The sequence below is a fragment of the Haematobia irritans genome, chromosome 5 (genome assembly GCF_050003625.1).
Source record: "Haematobia irritans isolate KBUSLIRL chromosome 5, ASM5000362v1, whole genome shotgun sequence".
Taxonomy (NCBI): Eukaryota; Metazoa; Arthropoda; class Insecta; order Diptera; family Muscidae; genus Haematobia; species Haematobia irritans.
In genome coordinates, this window is record NC_134401.1 from 59,089,440 (window position 1) to 59,107,499 (window position 18,060).

The 18,060-nt window shown below is 36.9% G+C and overlaps 1 protein-coding gene across 1 annotated transcript; it reads left to right on the plus strand.

Annotated features, from left to right (window-relative positions):
• The first annotated feature begins 5,305 nt into the window (after nt 1-5,305).
• On the plus strand, nt 5,306-10,489 carry LOC142239732 (uncharacterized). Its single transcript, XM_075311513.1, has one exon. The coding sequence runs from the start codon at nt 5,306-5,308 to the stop codon at nt 10,487-10,489; it is 5,184 nt and encodes a 1,727-aa protein (XP_075167628.1).
• The last annotated feature ends 7,571 nt before the right edge of the window (nt 10,490-18,060 follow it).

Consider the following 18,060-nt stretch of genomic DNA (forward strand, 5'->3'; position numbering starts at 1 on the left):
ATAACAATGTTTTTTTATGAAATAAGAAAATTCCAACCTTATTTAAGATATTTAGTTACTTTAATTTCAAATATATATCTTATACACATTTGGCTTGAAATCTACTAAAATTGGAATTTGGGTAATCCGAATGGTTGAGATTAATTTTTCCCTATTGCTTTTGTTGAACTGCGTTCCACAAAATCTATATAAATTTCTTTAAATCTTTCAAATGAAGTATTTTATGTGAATTATAATCCAATATCACGAATTTGTATTATCATAACATAGTGAATTATTCGAATATATTATAAGTAATTCTTCTAAATTAGGCTATATCTATATGGCAACTATCTATCCATGAACTTATCGATAAATATTTCTCAAATATAATATGTTCTCCATATTTGAATTGTTGTTCTAATAGATAAATCAATTTCACTCAAATAATCATAACGCCTGCGTGCGAACCATTTTACTTCACTTGTGCATTACAATCTGAAGCGGTAAGAAGCTATACCCTGTCAATAAACTGCATTAAACTGAATCTGGATTACTTTTTTTTTTCTTCTACTTGCATATAATATAACTGCATAAACTCTTGCGGAGATATACATTAACACCATACAGTCCACTTATAGAATCCCGCAATTGTTCATGGTCCTTTCGATCCGTCAGGAAAAGTGAAGGAACTGATTTGCTATATTTTGTTGGATCACGTCCACTGCCTTTTAATTTGCAAACATATTTTCACCAAATATTATGGAGAGGAGGTACGTACAATTTATTAAATTGTGAACGGTCAGGGATATCAGTGTTTGGTTTAAAACTTAAATTGGAATCAACTAACTTTGTACAGTGAAATTGATGGTTATAATTATACACTGAATTTACTGCTTTTTTCCATCTGAAAATTTGATTCAGAGAGCACATAGTCACCGCGTATTAAACACAATTTGTAAGCTTTGTTACGCAAGGCTAGTGGAGATAAGAAAGTGAGTAGAACTCTTTTCGATGTTACTTCATTTATTTTGGTGCTTCACGAGTATCCAATATATAAATTTCACCTGCGTTTCATATAGACACGTGAATTTAGGAATATATTAAGATCATTCTTTCCGAGGAGAAATAAATATTTGAATGGAAGAGGAAATTATCTCTTTGGAAAGATTCTGACAACACTTTGTGTTAAAATTGTTCTACGGCTTCTTCATGCTGCCAAATAAAGGAAAAGAAAACGGAACGAAGAGACAACGTATGACTTACATTTACATGGAGTATTAATTTCAGTTTAACATATATCTTCTGTTGTCAATGCTTTGTGTTTGATTTTCTTTTACTTACCGGTAACATTGCACTGTTATCATATGTCTACTTATTGTCTGCATTTAAATTCCACATATTCCATGCATACTGTAAACATTGATGATCGACATTTCAAATGACTAATGGTAATGTTTATTACATACATTGGCTCTGGCATCAAATTATTCTTACATTATTAACATTTGTAAAGACATCTTAACATTCATTCATTCTCTCTTGCAACATTCCTACAATAATAATAAACATCGGCTGTTGTTTAACGCTCACCTGCAACATATTTACCAACATTCCAACTCACCTACAACAAACCAGAGAGGAACTCTTTAAATGTTACCTTTAGTGGAAATATACCATAATATCATTCGAACGAGAAAAATAATTCCAACGAGAAAAATAAACGCAAAATACAGCCCAATTATTACTTCATTTCATAGTCACATATTATATTGAAATTATTTCTCTGTCATTGTGGCTCTCATCAGAAAGTCTCCCGTCAGAGTTGCCAAGTGTCTTGGATTATCGAGAGGAAAATTCCTAATTTAACTTTCGTTCATATATTATCTATTGTAATCGATTTCTTGAATTTAGACTGTTTTCGTTGTATTTGATTTTTTTTTTAAAATTTAAAGTTAATTCCACGTTGTCATTACTGGGAAATAAATGGATAAGATAAATTTCCATTTAATACTTGTTCAAAAAATAAGAAAACACAAGTCGGATTTCGAAACGTAGTGAGGCAACACTGATTTTCTTTCAATTCATTAATGCCCAATATTAATGAAGTGAGAATAGTATCTTGATCAGAGTCCAGTGTCATATGTGGTGATCATTCTACTTTGATATCAAGAAGTGCACACGTGATCAAGAATTTGAGAAATTAATTTTGGAAATTTATGAACTACATTTGTGATGGAATTTAATATGAAGGAACTTAATAAAGAGGAAGAACGTGATTATTAACGAAAATAAGAGAAAAGCTAGAAAGTTACTGTGTTGTTTGCTAAAAACAAGGAGAAGCAGTTATTGGTTTTTTGTGCATGAATATCCCATTTGGAAACTCCTATCACTTTCCGTTGGAGAAGGGATTTGTGTGGCCATTGGAGTGAAAATTTTCCCTAGAAATTGTATTTGCGTTGGAACTGGTTCAATACTTGCCATTGGTGGAGTGTCTAACGATGCCCTGGTACACGGTTTAAGTTGTGGGTGGATACCAAAGGCAACAAGGTGTTTAGTCTTCTTGTATTCGGTGAGTCATCTTATATTCGGTGAGTCATATTGTAATTGTTTGGGTTACTAACATCTTGTTTACGGAAAGAAGCTTGCGTAAATAAAGACGAGGGAAAGTTCCTAAATTCTTTTCTTGATAAAAAAAGAAGACAAATTTCATACTTAGTCATATTATGTTTATGACCGCTCCAGATGGAAGAGGGGATAAATTGGAAATTAAATAAAATAATTCTCATAATTGGCATACACCGAAACTGAAAAAACATTTTGAAAAGTTTGATAGTAGAGTTTGGCTGGAAGATAATAATTTTCTTTGAAAGAAATATTTATTGTCGTATCATATTCAAGTTTCTGTAAATCTGAGTCATATTTTATGCGAATATTACTTGTTTCTTAAATGTATTTAATGATTGCATATGGGAAATACTATTCCTAAAATTGAGGAATGACACAAATATTTTGAGAGAAGGATAATTGAAGTACCTCTTGAGTGGTGGTGAGCCCATTGAAGGATCTATTAGAACACTAAACCTTTGATTTATGGATATTTTATTTGAGATTTGCTGATATTACTTACTGGTTATTTTGTTGAAATTTACCCAACGTTACACTCAGAAAAAAAGAGCTTACTTGAGCCAAAGTTTAGCCTTCCCTTAAGTATTTTGGTATTGATTACGAGCCAAAGATGCGGCTTCTTTAAAATAAAGAAAGTTTGAGTGACTTATTTGGCTTTAAATCTGTAAAAAAAAAAAAAAATTAATTAAAATTAGAATACAGATCTCATTTATCAAATTTTCATTCTTTTTTCGCGGTATATAACAAATGTCAATTTAAAAATCCAAATTATAATGGATACTTCGAAGCAAAACATGTTTTCATAATTCAAAAAAGAAAAAAAACGAAAGGAAACTTTAAACCGACGCTAAATCTTTAAAATAAGTCTTGGCCTATATTTGAAGAGTTTTTTTAGATCTAAAGTTTCAATATTATGGTTAATTTAAGGACAATTTCTTTAAATAAAAAATGTGTTTCTTTATCGTAAGGAAAATTGGCGTAAGTGCAAAGATATGCGACTTTATCTGAGTGACGGAAACATATAAATTCGTGTCATATATTTAATCGAAAAATTTTTGAAGCAAAGATTATAAACTTAATTTAATTAAAATTTCATTATTTTAAAGAAATTTGTCCTCAATATTTTACAAATTTCGTATCCTAAGATATAGGTTCCGTAAACCTTAAAATCGCGTAAAAAATTTTTTTCAATGTACATGTAACAATTTTTTGGTTATGCTGTTGAACTTTACACATATTTACATATTGTTGCAAGACACCGCTATTTTTGGATATTTATTGGTTTATTATAAAGAATATACCTGCATTTTGAATTTTTTGAATTGGAATTTATTGTTGTTGAATTTTTAAATATAAATGGTTTAAACAAAAGGAAAAGATATAAAAGGAAATTAGACCAAACTGAAGTTGTGTGATTTCATGAGTATACATTAATGGAACAGTATTACCACAACCTCATTGCTTACTGAAATTACATGCAAAAAAAAAAAAAAAAAAGTTTTACCTTATAGAGAAGGAAAAGAAACCCATAAAGGTAAATACTCAATTTTTTTTTTTTTCATTTCACATCATGAATCCCTATCATTGGAATTGTTTCTATTTATTTATTTCGTCACAATGAATTAAGACGTGAATTTAATTTTGTGTTAACACGTCATTCTAAGATTGGAACCCTTGAAAACAAGTTGAAGTCAACTGGAAGTCTAATTATTTTCTCCATGGGTTTGATTTCAAAAAAAAGTTATGCTAATACCAACAATATTGCAAAAGTTAATTATTGATACGTCCAATACCCTGCAACAGCAACAACAACAGTTAATTTGAGGCGAAATATTGTTCTATGAATGCATGTTGAGGATAAATTTGGAATGTGAAGAGAGTTAGAGAGTGCATGTATGAAACCAAATTTCAAAGAGAGACTGTTTACAAATGTTCATGTCTGAAATTTCTATTTGAAGAGAATTTATAGCTATCCACATCATTCTGATATCTAAACAATTCATTGGATGTTACATGAGTATTTCGGTATTCATAGAACTGTAAAGAAGGAGAAAGAAAACTCTGTAGACTTTCGATCATCGACCTGTAAACTTAGCTTTCTCTTATCATAGTCTTTTTTAACAACAGACATCTGTTAGTTATTATTCTTTGCTCTATAGAAAGAGACTTTGTTAAGAGAGATAATTTACTCTTGATTGGAAACCTGTTCTCTTGGGTGTATCTCACAGATACACAACGAGAAGTATCTCATTTAATATTGGAATAAAGATAACACTACACAATCTAGATATTTTTTAAAAGTTTCTGTAATAAAAACTTATTTTTCCTTGGGTGTGAAACATACGAACAATTGCTGAACTGAATTTAGGAATTTGATAATTGCTCTAGTGGAGCTAAAAATTGTTCATTTATTTCATCTGTTGCATATGAACTCGTCATTTGTTGAATGATAAAATTTACATTATTCATATTACTCTGGTTTAAATACTTACTTCATTTGGGATATTTGTACTTGTGAAACTGAAGAAAGGGATTTGAATTGAATTTAAGAATTACTCTAGTGAGTAAGAGTGAGTGAGTAAGAGTCTCAAAGAATACTTATTGAATTGCTCTAGTAAGCTGTCACACTTTCGGCTCTTAAATTTGTAAGAGTGTTCGAATATTTGCTGACTATATTCCATATCGACCCTGCTGAGACATGTCTTCACAAAAGTTTATTTTCTTTTCTGACCAATTGGTCACTTACTGTGCGAACTTTAATGCTTGCGATATATCTGAGCATACACATTCAAGCTTGCAAGTTGACTTGGAAGACTTAGAACGCCGATGGCACACTTTGACGCAAGTCTATGAAAGTGATATGACTACGCAGGAGGGGTTCACTAAGGAACAAAGGGAATCAATGCATTCAAAGTTCAATGAGTCTTGCAAATCTTACAAAATTTGCAATACTGCTATTTTAGATTTAATCGGAATTGAGAAAAGGAGAATGGAAGAACAACGGCGTCCAAATACCATTCCTGAAAGTAGGCCTACGGATGACACGGGATTCTCAATAAAAGTTCCACCGTGTGATACGGAATTGTTTAGTGGCGGTTACGATAAATGGCCCAGTTTTCGAGACATGTTCTCTGCTATTTATATTAAACATCCGAAACTTTCACCTGCACAAAAACTATTTCATTTGCGAGCCAAAACGCGAGGAGAGGCAAATCAAATTATAAAACAATTTGCGCTCACTGACGACAACTTCAATTTGGCGTTGGAGGCTCTACGCCAACGATATGAAAATAAACGTATATTGATTAATCATCAATTGAGGAAAATTTTTGAGGCTGAGCGTGTGGTTTCGGAAAAAGGGAAATCTTTACGTAACTTGCAATATACAATAAATAATTGTCTATCCGTTCTGAAAGCCTACAATATATCTATTCTTTCATGGGATCCTATTTTAGTTTTCTGGGTTTCATCACGGTTACCGGATGAAACATTAACAGCATGGGAAAATTCGCTTACTGACCATAAGGAATTACCATCGTGGAAACGGTTGGATGAGTTTATTTCGAAAAGGCTTGATATGTTAGAGTCAATCTCAGATATGAGAAAACCCTCGAGCACAACCAACATGCAACAGAAAACTCAAAGTTTTCATACTAAAACTGAAAGTAACTACAGACCTTGTAAAGTTTGCAAGCAAAATCATGCTTTGCGAACATGTTCTAAATTCAAATCCTGGACAACATTTCAAAGAAAGAAATTTGTAACTGAAAATAGCGTATGCGAAAATTGTCTCTCATATGGCCATACTACATCAGCATGTCAAAGCGATCATTTATGTCAAAAATGTCAACAGAAACATCATTCACTGTTGCATCCTGAAAGTCGAGGTAGACACCAACGCAATCTGTCGTCACAGGTTGCAACATTTCATGCTGACATCTCATCCGATGATCAGCCGACCACGTCGGCGAACGCTTACTCTGAACCCAGTTCCCACGTTCACTCAAACTTTGCTAGTTCTAATGAGGAGACTGTTCTACCGACTGCTTTGGTTGATATGGAACATTTAGGTACGGTTTTCACTATTCGAGTTTTTATAGATCAGGGATCCCAGGAATCGTTCATTTCCACTAGAATTGTTAATCGGTTCTCAATTCCGACCAAGAAATCTTTCACGAGGATATCTGGTCTTGGGGGAGCTGTTTTAGAAAATTCGACTAGAATATGCAATGTCACTTTGAAATCTCGGAAATCGAAATTTACGTTACACACTTCTGCTTTGGTCGTTTCAAACTTGAAAAATCTAATGCCATGTGCACCCACGTATATCTCGGATTGGTCCAACTTAGATCGACTCGATTTGGCTGACCCAAACTTTTTCAGGCCTGGTCCCATTGATATGTTGCTGGGAAGTGATGTTTTACCGACCATTATTAAACCGGGTATAGAGAAAAACTTAGCAGGAAGCCTCTTGGCTCAGAACTCGGAGTTTGGTTGGCTTATCAGTGGCCCTCCAAAGCGACGAACAATCACTTCTTTCGCTTCATGGGTTACGACAAAGGAAACATTGAACGAAGATGTTAGGAATTTTTGGGAGCTAGAGGAAATCCCAAAAATTAAACAACGTTCAGACACTGATATTTGGTGTGAAGATTTTTACCGCAAGACAACACGTCGTTTGCCGAATGGGAGATACAAAGTGAAACTTCCATTTCGTCATGATCTCCCGGCCGAAGTGGCTCTTGGATCTTCCAGACGATCCGCTATGGGACAATACTTACACATGGAGAAGAATTTACAGAAAACTCCAGAACTTTTTAATGAGTACTCAAATGTCTTATCTGAATATATTGAACTTGATCATATGGAACAAACTGTATCAACTGAGCTCTGTCAAAATTCACGATACCAAACCTTTTATCTACCACATCATGCCATAGTGAAGCCGGAGCGTACTTCTACTAAGGTTCGAGTGGTATTTAATGCTTCAAAGAAAACATCTACTGGATTTTCTTTGAACGACATTTTGCACACTGGGCCTATCTTGCAAAACGATCTAATGAACATTATACTGCGTTGGCGTTTCTTTAGATATGTTTTCAACGGCGATATTCAAAAAATGTATCGTCAAATTTATGTACATGAAGACGATCGTCAAATCCAGAGAATTCTATTCAGAAATTCTGAAACTAATTTCATACGAGATTATGCCTTAAAAACTGTGACATTTGGAGTAAACTGTGCTCCATATTTAGCCATCCGCACACTGTTACAACTTAGTGAAGATGGAAAATCCACTCATCCAACTGCGTCATCCATTTTGCAGAACCAAATATACGTTGATGATGTTCTTTCTGGGGGACATTCTTTGCCTGAAGCGAAATATTACTTAACTCAACTTGTTGATCTACTTGACTCCGCGGGATTTCCTCTGAAAAAGCTTACAGCAAATCATACTGACATTTTGGAAAATTTGCCCCCCGAAGATCTTCTAAATGAAGATTTCTTGAAACTGGAGAATACAAGTGAAGCGAAGACATTAGGCATTCGATGGAATGCAATGAATGACTTGTTTTATTATAAAGTTTCGGTTATTACTGTTCCGACTCCTCCTTTGACAAAAAGGAAAATACTGTCCATTATTGCCAAGATATTTGATCCCGCTGGCTGGTTAGCTCCGATTATAATTATGGCTAAAATCCTTTTGCAACAACTGTGGATTGACGGCACTGAATGGGATGAGGAAGTCAAACCTCATTCACTTGAAAAGTGGAACCAATTTATTTTGAACTTTCCTGATATTGAACTCATTAAGATCCCCCGCTGGATTCACTACTCCCCCGAAAAACGGGTCCAAATCCACGGCTTTTGCGATGCTTCGGAGAAAGCATATTGTGCTTGCATATATGTTTGCACCATTTCCTCGGAAAATACTCGAACTTCGCATTTACTCGCATCAAAAAGCAAAGTGGCTCCCTTGAAAACGTTGAGTTTGCCTAGATTAGAACTATGTAGCGCAGCGCTGTTGTCGAGATTATTGAAAACTGTTTCTCAAAACTTGACTTTCTCAATAACTGATATATATTTATGGTCTGATTCTACGATTACCTTGGCTTGGCTAGACAAGCCACCATACAATTGGAAAACCTTTGTAGCCAACAAAGTTTCAGAAATATTGGAAAATGTGGGAAACGTCACGTGGAGACATGTTCCAACGACAGATAATCCCGCCGATATCGGTACTCGTGGGTGTACCGCATCGGAACTTAGCACTAACTTGCTTTGGTGGCACGGGCCGAAATGGCTTTTAAAATCTGACGAATTCTGGCCAAAATCCATTACATTCAAGGAACCTGATCTAGATCGAAAAGTATGCACTTTCCACACTGACATGCAAACTGAGGATATATTAGATCGTTTTTCTTCTTTCGATCGAGCTCTACGAGTATTATGTTACATTTATCGATTCATAAGAAAATGTAAGAATCAAACTTTGCCGAACATACAAAATAACTTTATCACTAAGGAAGAAGTAATGATTGTCAAATTCAATTTAATACGTTCGGCGCAAAAAATGTACTATCCATCTGAATATCAAGCACTTGAGAGCAACATGCCCATTAATTCAAAAAGTAAATTGCTAACGCTAAACCCAAAACTTGATGAGTACAAACTGCTACGAGTAAATGGTCGATTGGCGAATGCTGATCTTAGTTACAACGAGCGACATCCAATAATATTGCCTGAGAAATCACGTTTCTGTAAGCTATTTATTGATTTTACTCATAAGATGCTGCTCCACTCTGAACACCAAGTCATGTTGCGTGCAATTCGCCAGGAATTTTATGTGGTCCGCTTAAAAAGTTCCATAAGACAGTGTATAAGAAACTGTCACACCTGTGCGATTTATAAACACCGTATTCGTACCCAGATAATGTCGTCCCTGCCAACTGAAAGATGTACTTTTTCCTTGCCATTTACATATACTGGAGTGGACTTTGCGGGACCATTTGATTTGAAAACATCTAGACTTCGGAACGCAAAGCTGCACAAAGGATACGCTGCAATTTTTGTATGTATGTCAACTCGTGCTGTTCACTTAGAGGTTTGTTCGGAACTGACAAGTGAGGCTTTTTTGTCTACTTTCACTCGATTTGTAGGAAGGCGCGGATTCCCTAATAAAGTTTATTCTGATAACGGAACGAATTTTGTTGGTGCTAGTAGGGTACTAAAAACTGAATATGAGAATTTTTTGAGAAATGTCCAAGTATCTGTTTCTGAAAAATATAGTACACATGGGTTTTCGTGGCAATTTATTCCGCCTCATGCCCCACATATGGGAGGATTGTGGGAGGCTGCTGTGAAGAGCATGAAAACTCACTTACGAAAAGTGGCTTCCAATATTAAATTCACTTTTGAGGAATTTTCCACTTTGTTGATTCGGATAGAAAGCATTTTGAATTCTAGACCCCTTTCACCAATCAGCGAAGACCCCAATGAACTGATTCCACTGACTCCTGGTCACCTTTTGAGGGGAGCTCCTCTTATTGCAGTTCCTGAAGAATACTCTGATAACTTGACACTTATGAATCGCTGGAAACGACTAAAGACACTACAAATACAATTTGCGAAAAGGTGGAAGACAGAGTACATTTGTGAATTGCAGAAACGACACAAATGGAAATCCACCCAACTGAATTTGAAAGTCGATGACTTTGTAATAGTAAAGGAAGATAATCTTCCACCTAATGAATGGTGTCTTGGTAGAGTTACAAAGGTTTTCAGAGGTAGTGATTCTAATGTTCGTGTCGCTGAAATTCGGACACAAAACGGAACACTGATTCGCCCATTAGTAAAACTCTGTATATTACCAAATGCTTAGAAATTACATTTCCAACCGTTCACAACTTAATAAATTTACGTTTACAGCTCACTATCTAGCCTTCCAAAATGCCGCATTTGTTTCAAGAGGCATACATTGAAAAACTGCCAAGCTTTTTATAACATGGATGTTACAAAACGAAGACAAGAAGTGAAAGAAAAGCGATTTTGCTTCAAATGCCTGTGTTCATCTCATACCCGTGAGTGGTGTAGATCTCGCAAAACTTGCATTGTGTGTAACAATAATCATCATACACTATTGCACGTCGATGACCACAACAAGCCTCGCTGTTCTCACCAAACTAATAATTCCAGCTCGTCACAAAGCTCTCACCGACAAATTGAAAATTGCAGTCGCCCTAATTCAACATGTTCATCGACTAGAGCTAATCAGCCACGTCATCACGTCACCGGCAAAAACCAAGGTTCACTGCGTACTCCTCCATTGGTACACGAACGACTGAGTCGGAAAAGGAAAATTCACGTTTTTCTCCCCACCGCTTTAGCAAGGCTTCTCACACCTGATGGTCCTGTAAAAGTGAGATTACTGTTGAATTCAGCTGGCCTACGAACTTATGTTCTTAAATCTATGGTACAACGTTATCATCTACCAACAACGCGGAAAAACGAAGACGAATTCTGCACACTCAGCCTGCAATCGTTCTACGACTCAGCAGTAAAGATTCAGATCACGGGAGTGGTTCAACGTCGATTTGAGGTAGAAATACCAGAGACCACGGAGGACAAACAACTGCAATCAATTTACAATCATATAGTGGACTTAGCTGACCCTCATTTCTTCAACCCGGTTAATATTGAAGTGGTTATTGGAAATGATCAGCTTTCTAAGATTCTATTGGCGGGCCTTATCCAAACATCCACCTCTATGCCTATTGCTCAAAGTTCAGTTTTTGGTTGGGTTATATCTGGTGCTTGTAATTATTAACTTGCAACGCTGCAAAGGGGGCGGAATGTTGAACTGCGTTCCACAAAATCTATATAAATTTCTTTAAATCTTTCAAATGAAGTATTTTATGTGAATTATAATCCAATATCACGAATTTGTATTATCATAACATAGTGAATTATTCGAATATATTATAAGTAATTCTTCTAAATTAGGCTATATCTATATGGCAACTATCTATCCATGAACTTATCGATAAATATTTCTCAAATATAATATGTTCTCCATATTTGAATTGTTGTTCTAATAGATAAATCAATTTCACTCAAATAATCATAACGCCTGCGTGCGAACCATTTTACTTCACTTGTGCATTACAATCTGAAGCGGTAAGAAGCTATACCCTGTCAATAAACTGCATTAAACTGAATCTGGATTACTTTTTTTTTCTTCTACTTGCATATAATATAACTGCATAAACTCTTGCGGAGATATACATTAACACCATACAGTCCACTTATAGAATCCCGCAATTGTTCAGCTTTCTTGCACGAGTATTTCGTGGAATTTCTCGCCCTTTCTTTAATATTAAGCGACTGAAGTTATAAATTTGGGCAACGACCAAGAGTCAGGCCCAATTAGTCGACCTGTAGACGGGTCGACTGGCGGTGACACTTTGGCAAGTCGAACCTTTTCTAAGGTGATGACATCAAAAGGAGGCAATCCCTCTCGAAAGAGATTCAAAGAACGAAGAAATGCTTTGTTTATCCTAAGATATTAGGATCAGTCGACCCAAGCACGTTGTGGGCTAAGCAAAGCGATTCCTTAAAATGGGCTCAATGAATTCTTGAAGCTGGAAAAAGGGAACGATCACCGGATGAGCTGCCATCCTCTAAACGGGATCAATGATCGTTTGCCTCAGTTGCAAAAGACAGCTTTGTGATGGCTATTATTAATAAAGGAGCATTGGACCGTATGATTCCAAGGCAAAAATGGGGGGAAATTGAGAACGCGATGTCTGGTGTCTACTCAGAGGTGCGAAAAAAGTTTCCCGGACCAAGTCCTCGACGGCAAGATGCTGGATGGTATCAAGGACGATATAAGTTAATAGCTTTTGCGGACCAGAGGTCTATGGATTGCTTTAAAGCTGCATTGATGCTAATTGGTGAAGTTTGGGAAGGAGCCGCTTTGGAGTTAGTCGATAAAAAAGACATACCGGCTAAACCTAGAGCACATGCATGGATACCGGCAAAGCCTTCTGATCCTGAGTCAATACTAGAGAGACAAAAAGAATGTAACCCAGATCTTCCAACCGCCGATTGGAAGGTTGGTCGTTTGGATGAGGTGGATGGACCAAGACGTCATGCGGTGTTTATATTAAACATAGAGTCGCTGCCACATCTAGCCCAGACCCAAGGACGCGTAAGTTATGGCTTTCATGATATCCATATGAAGGTATACAAAAGCGATCAGCCAAAGGATTCCGAAACGGACAAGCCTCCGATAGAGTCAGCAGTGAAAAAATCTCCGAAGCCGAAGGAGACATAAAACCTGAAGCCGAAGGAGACATAAAACCTGCAGACTATGGCGAAAATCATATGCGGGAAGTTTCTACAGGCTCAAGCCTCACCAAAGCTGAACCGCGGATTGTTGCGAGAGTCACCGAGATCTGTGAAGAGGAAGCCCTTGATGACTCAATTGAAGCGGCTGATGTGGCGGTGGTTGAAAATTTGGATGGTTCTACGGTTCCTCCAGATAAATCTTCACCATTGTAAGGCCGCTTGTGCTGCCTTAAAAGTTCTCCTGATGAAAGGAGACATAGATATAGTTCTTATTCAAGAACCATACATATATAAGAACAAGATCTGTGAATTAAGCACTCCGGGTTTCAAACTTTTGCATAATACCGGTAACGATATAAATCGAGCATGTATAATTGCTAAAAACGAACTAAACTTGTTTCTGCTTCCTTCATTGAGCAATGCAGACACTGTCGTAGCCAGTCTAGAGATATCAACATGCAAATATTGGGTATCTTCGGTCTACATGGGACATGATAGGGATATGCCACCCTGTGCCGTTAAGACCTTAGTTGAGGAGTCACTAAAAACAAAGACAAAACTCATTATGGGATGCGATGCAAATGCACATCATAGTATTTGGGGAAGTAGTGATACTAATGCAAGGGGAGAGTCGCTAATAGAGTTTATTTTGCGTACTAACCTGGTAGTTTGCAATAAGGGAGATGCACCAACCTTCGTCACCAGGAACAGACAAGAGGTTTTGGACGTAACGTTGACCTCTCCGGAACTGAATGATAAGATATCTGAGTGGCAAGTTTTGAGGGAACATAGCTTCTCAGATCATCGCTACATCAATTTCAGATTGGCTGTTCGTACTTCAAAGACCATATTTCCGCCAAATGTTAGGAAAGCTGATTGGAATAGGTATAGGGAATCGTTCAATTTGATGATACCGGAAATGCCGGAGACAAATATGAGCACTGTGCAAGATATCGAACACGCAGTGGAGCGGATTACGAAGGCCTTCAACATTTCACTGAAAGCTGCTTGCCCTAGAGGAAAGCCAAGGGGAAAAAATCGGCCGCCATGGTGGACTACGGAGTTAAGTAATATGAGGAAATCCTGCAGGAAGCTCTTTAACAAAGCAAAGTCCACAAGAGCTCCGGAGGATTGGGACACTTACAAGATTAATCTGAGAGAATATAAGCGAGAACTGAGAAGGTCTCAACAAAACTCTTGGGATGATTACTGTAGCAGTATTGAGAATACGTCAGAGGCTTCCAGACTACGGAAGGTACTAGCATCCACTAACACCGCTCCAGGTTTCATTAAAACATCGGAGGGAAATTGGACAACGTCCAGTGAGGAGACGTTGGAGGTACTTTTGGACACACACTTCCCTGGAAATCAGACGGTTGAACCATGTTCCGGCGGTGTAACAGAGGCTCGGCGATCATTTGTGTCGGAATCTAGAATAAAATGGGCTTTAAATAGCTTTGGACCATTCAAATCCCCCGGACCTGATGGAATTACTCCGGCGGAGTTACAGGCAGTGGCTGAAAGAGTTATCCCCTGGTTGACGGTGATATATAAACAATGTGTAAACTTAGCATATATTCCAGAAAAGTGGAGGGAAACAAAAGTCGTCTTCATACCTAAAGCAGGAAAAGCCTCTCACTCGAGTGCGAAGGATTTCCGACCAATCAGCTTATCCTCATTCCTACTTAAGACCCTGGAGAGGATGATAGACATGTATCTTAGAACTAGCGTGGATTCAAGTTTGCTCTCGAAACGACAGCATGCATACTCGAAGGGCAGGTCTACTGAGACCGCATTGCATGAACTGGTCAGCTTTATTGAAAGCTCACTATCTGTCAAAGAATACACAATCGTGGCGTTTCTAGACATCGAAGGGGCGTTCAATAATGTCCATCCGAGCTCGATATTAAATGGACTGACAACTCTGAATGTTGATCCAGGTATACTTAGGCTGTTAGACGAACTTCTAATAAAGAGACGTATTTCAGCCACACTAGGGCAAGCAAACATACAAAGGTATGTGAACAGAGGCACTCCTCAAGGAGGAGTTCTATCACCTCTTCTTTGGAATGTTGCTATAAACAACCTTCTGGTTTGTCTAGAAAAAGAAAGGATAAAAGTGGTGGCATACGCAGATGATGTGGCGCTAGCAGTCAGGGGAAAATTCCCATCCACAATCAGAGATATTATACAGAGAGCTCTCCGGATGACTGAGAAATGGGCGAAAGATAATGGTCTTGGTGTAAATCCAGCAAAGACAGAAATAGTCATGTACTGTAAAGATCGCAAAACTCCCACGGTTAGGCCCATTTCCTTAGGGGGTACTGAAATTCCATTTGGTGAGTGTGCAAAATACCTTGGCGTTATTTTGGACAGGAAGCTGAATTTTAGGCTTAATATTGAAGAGAGGGCGAGAAAAGCCACGGTAGCTTTATACTCGTGCAAAAAGGCAATAGGGAAAAAGTGGGGACTAATACCAAAAATCGTGCATTGGCTATACACGGCAGTGGTTAGACCTATAATGCTATATGGTGTTGTAGTCTGGTGGCCGGCACTTCAGAAACCGACTTGTTTAGATAAAGTTCAGCGTATGGCGAGCTTATGTATCTCAGACGCATTTAGTAAGACAGGAACAGACTCCCTTAATGTCATGCTACATCTATTGCCTTTAGACATTTTGGCCAAACAGTCAGCTGCAACAACGGCTGTGCGGTTGCGCGAGCTATCGCTGTGGTCGGAAAAAATGTACGGTCATAGTTCGGTCCTCAAAGTAATGCCAGATGTGCCTAACGTAGTGGATTACACCCTGGCAAAACCACTTTTCGACAAAAAGTTTGAAACTCTAATTCCCAACAGTGAGGCGTGGTGTACACAGACCCCGGGGAATAAAAGATATATAGATTTCTATACTGATGGCTCCAAATTGAATGGACAAGCGGGGTTCGGAGTATATTTTAAAGATCTGGAAATTCGAATAGCGAAAAGATTACCTAATCACTGTAGTGTTTTTCAGGCTGAAATATTGGCAATAAGAGAGGTGGTGAATTGGCTGAGAAGTAATGTTCCAACAAATATTGGCATTAACATATACTCAGACAGTCAACCTGCAATAAAATCCTTGGACTCTGTGCTCCTTAACTCGAAAACGGCCATAGACTGCCGCAAATCTCTCAACGAGATGGCTGAGCAGTACAATATTCACCTAATATGGGTGCCTGGCCATAGGAACATACCGGGGAACTGAGAAGCAGATATGTTAGCAAGGCTAGGAACTACCTTACATATTCCAGGGGAACTAGAATCTGTTGGTATGCCTCTGGCCACCTGCAAGCTCTTACTGCGTGAGAAGGCTGTTATGATGGCCAATATTCGATGGGAAAATTGCAAGGGTTGTAACAACACCAAGCAAATATGGCCCCATTTAAATTTAAACCGCACACTAGATATGCTAGTGTTCTCAAGGCGTCAGGTAGTATAATGACTATCAGGTAGTCATAATGACTGTCAGGTAGTATAATGACTATGAAGTATAATGACTGTTGTATAAGCTGTCATGATGTGGAGGAAAAGGAATCAATTAAACACCTCTTGTGTGAGTGTCCTGCTTTTTGTGTAAGGCGTAAGCGAATTTTAGGAGCATATAGCTTTAGATTACTGGCTGACCTGGAAAACGTTAACTTAAGCAGTTTGTTAATGTTTTTGGAGCAATCTGGTTGGTTCCGCAAAAGTAAATAATAGAGAAGGTTCAGTGGTTAAGACTAGAAGTGCCCATATGTAATAGGTACTTTTAGTTAAATGTGGTATCACAATGGACTGAATAGTCTATGTGAGCCCGAAATTTAATCGGGCTGCCACTTTAACCTAACCTAACCTAACCTCAGTTTGCACCCGCAGAAAGTTTTTCTTCACGACGCTGGGGTGGAAGAGCGGAACTCGGGGTACGTCTTCTACGGCTGGCGACCCAGAGAATATCGGATATTATGTATAATAGAGGGTTTTATATGACAAATGACAGTTGAAATCTAGTTAAAGTGGCTTTTGGAAGTGTAGTGTGAATAACTATGGTACCAAGTCGTAGAAGTTGCCTTGTGGAACATACATACACAGAAAAAAATATCACCAAAATATTTCCAATTAAAAAGTTAATTGAAGTTGAAATTTTTTTCAATTAATAAGTTAATTGATACAATTAACTTTTTAGTCAAATTCGGAAGACTAATTCAGTTAAAAAAGTGCTGATTTTTTTAATTTTTAATTAAAAATGTATTTCTAACAATCATTTGTTAATCCAAATAAAAACTCTAAGCCAATTCAGAAAGTAGTAAAAATAGTTACCTTTTTTAAATAATAAATTAATTGAGTTTTGCAATCAACATCAATTAAATTTTTAATTGAATCAATTAAAAAATTAATTGAAATTTGCTGAAAAAAATCAATTAATTTTTTTATCAAGAAATTGTTCTATGCCCAATTAAAACTGTGATTGATGCTATCATTTTCGTGATTGAAGACATTTCAATTAAAAAATGAACTGGATCAATTAATTTGGTGATTGAATAAGAAAAAAAAAAATTGTGTGTAGTCGTGGGCTTTAATCCAGATTCCAACGGGTTCCCAATTGTTAAAAAAAGTTTTCACTTCCTAATTTATGATTGTCATATTTCTGTAACACGACATTACGATAGACTGGTAGCCTGAGTAAACCCACGTTGGTAATTGTATAATTTCAAAATTTCATAATTATTTCAAGTATGTGTTTTTATGAAATAAGAAAATTCCAACCTTATTTAAGATATTTAGTTACTTTAATTTCAAATGTATACCTTATACACATTAGGCTTGAAATCTACTAAAATTGGATTTTGATGCCCTTATTTATAGGGCATACGACAATTGAAATCTAGTGGATTTTGGAAGTGTAATGTGAATGTCGTATTACATGGTAGTGTTTCCCTTTTGGAAATATTGACTAAACATGTGCATTTATTGACGATGTTGAAATCGAAATAAGTTTCTTTCATTTCCAATTAAAAGTGTTCTTCCGAAAACTATACCAAAAGAGACTGCCATTAAACATTGTCAAAATGTTTTGTATTACAAAAT

What these genes read in the sequence shown, in the direction of transcription:
- LOC142239732 (XM_075311513.1), top strand. Translation starts at nt 5,306, where the DNA reads ATGTCTTCACAAAAGTTTATTTTCTTTTCTGACCAATTGGTCACTTAC.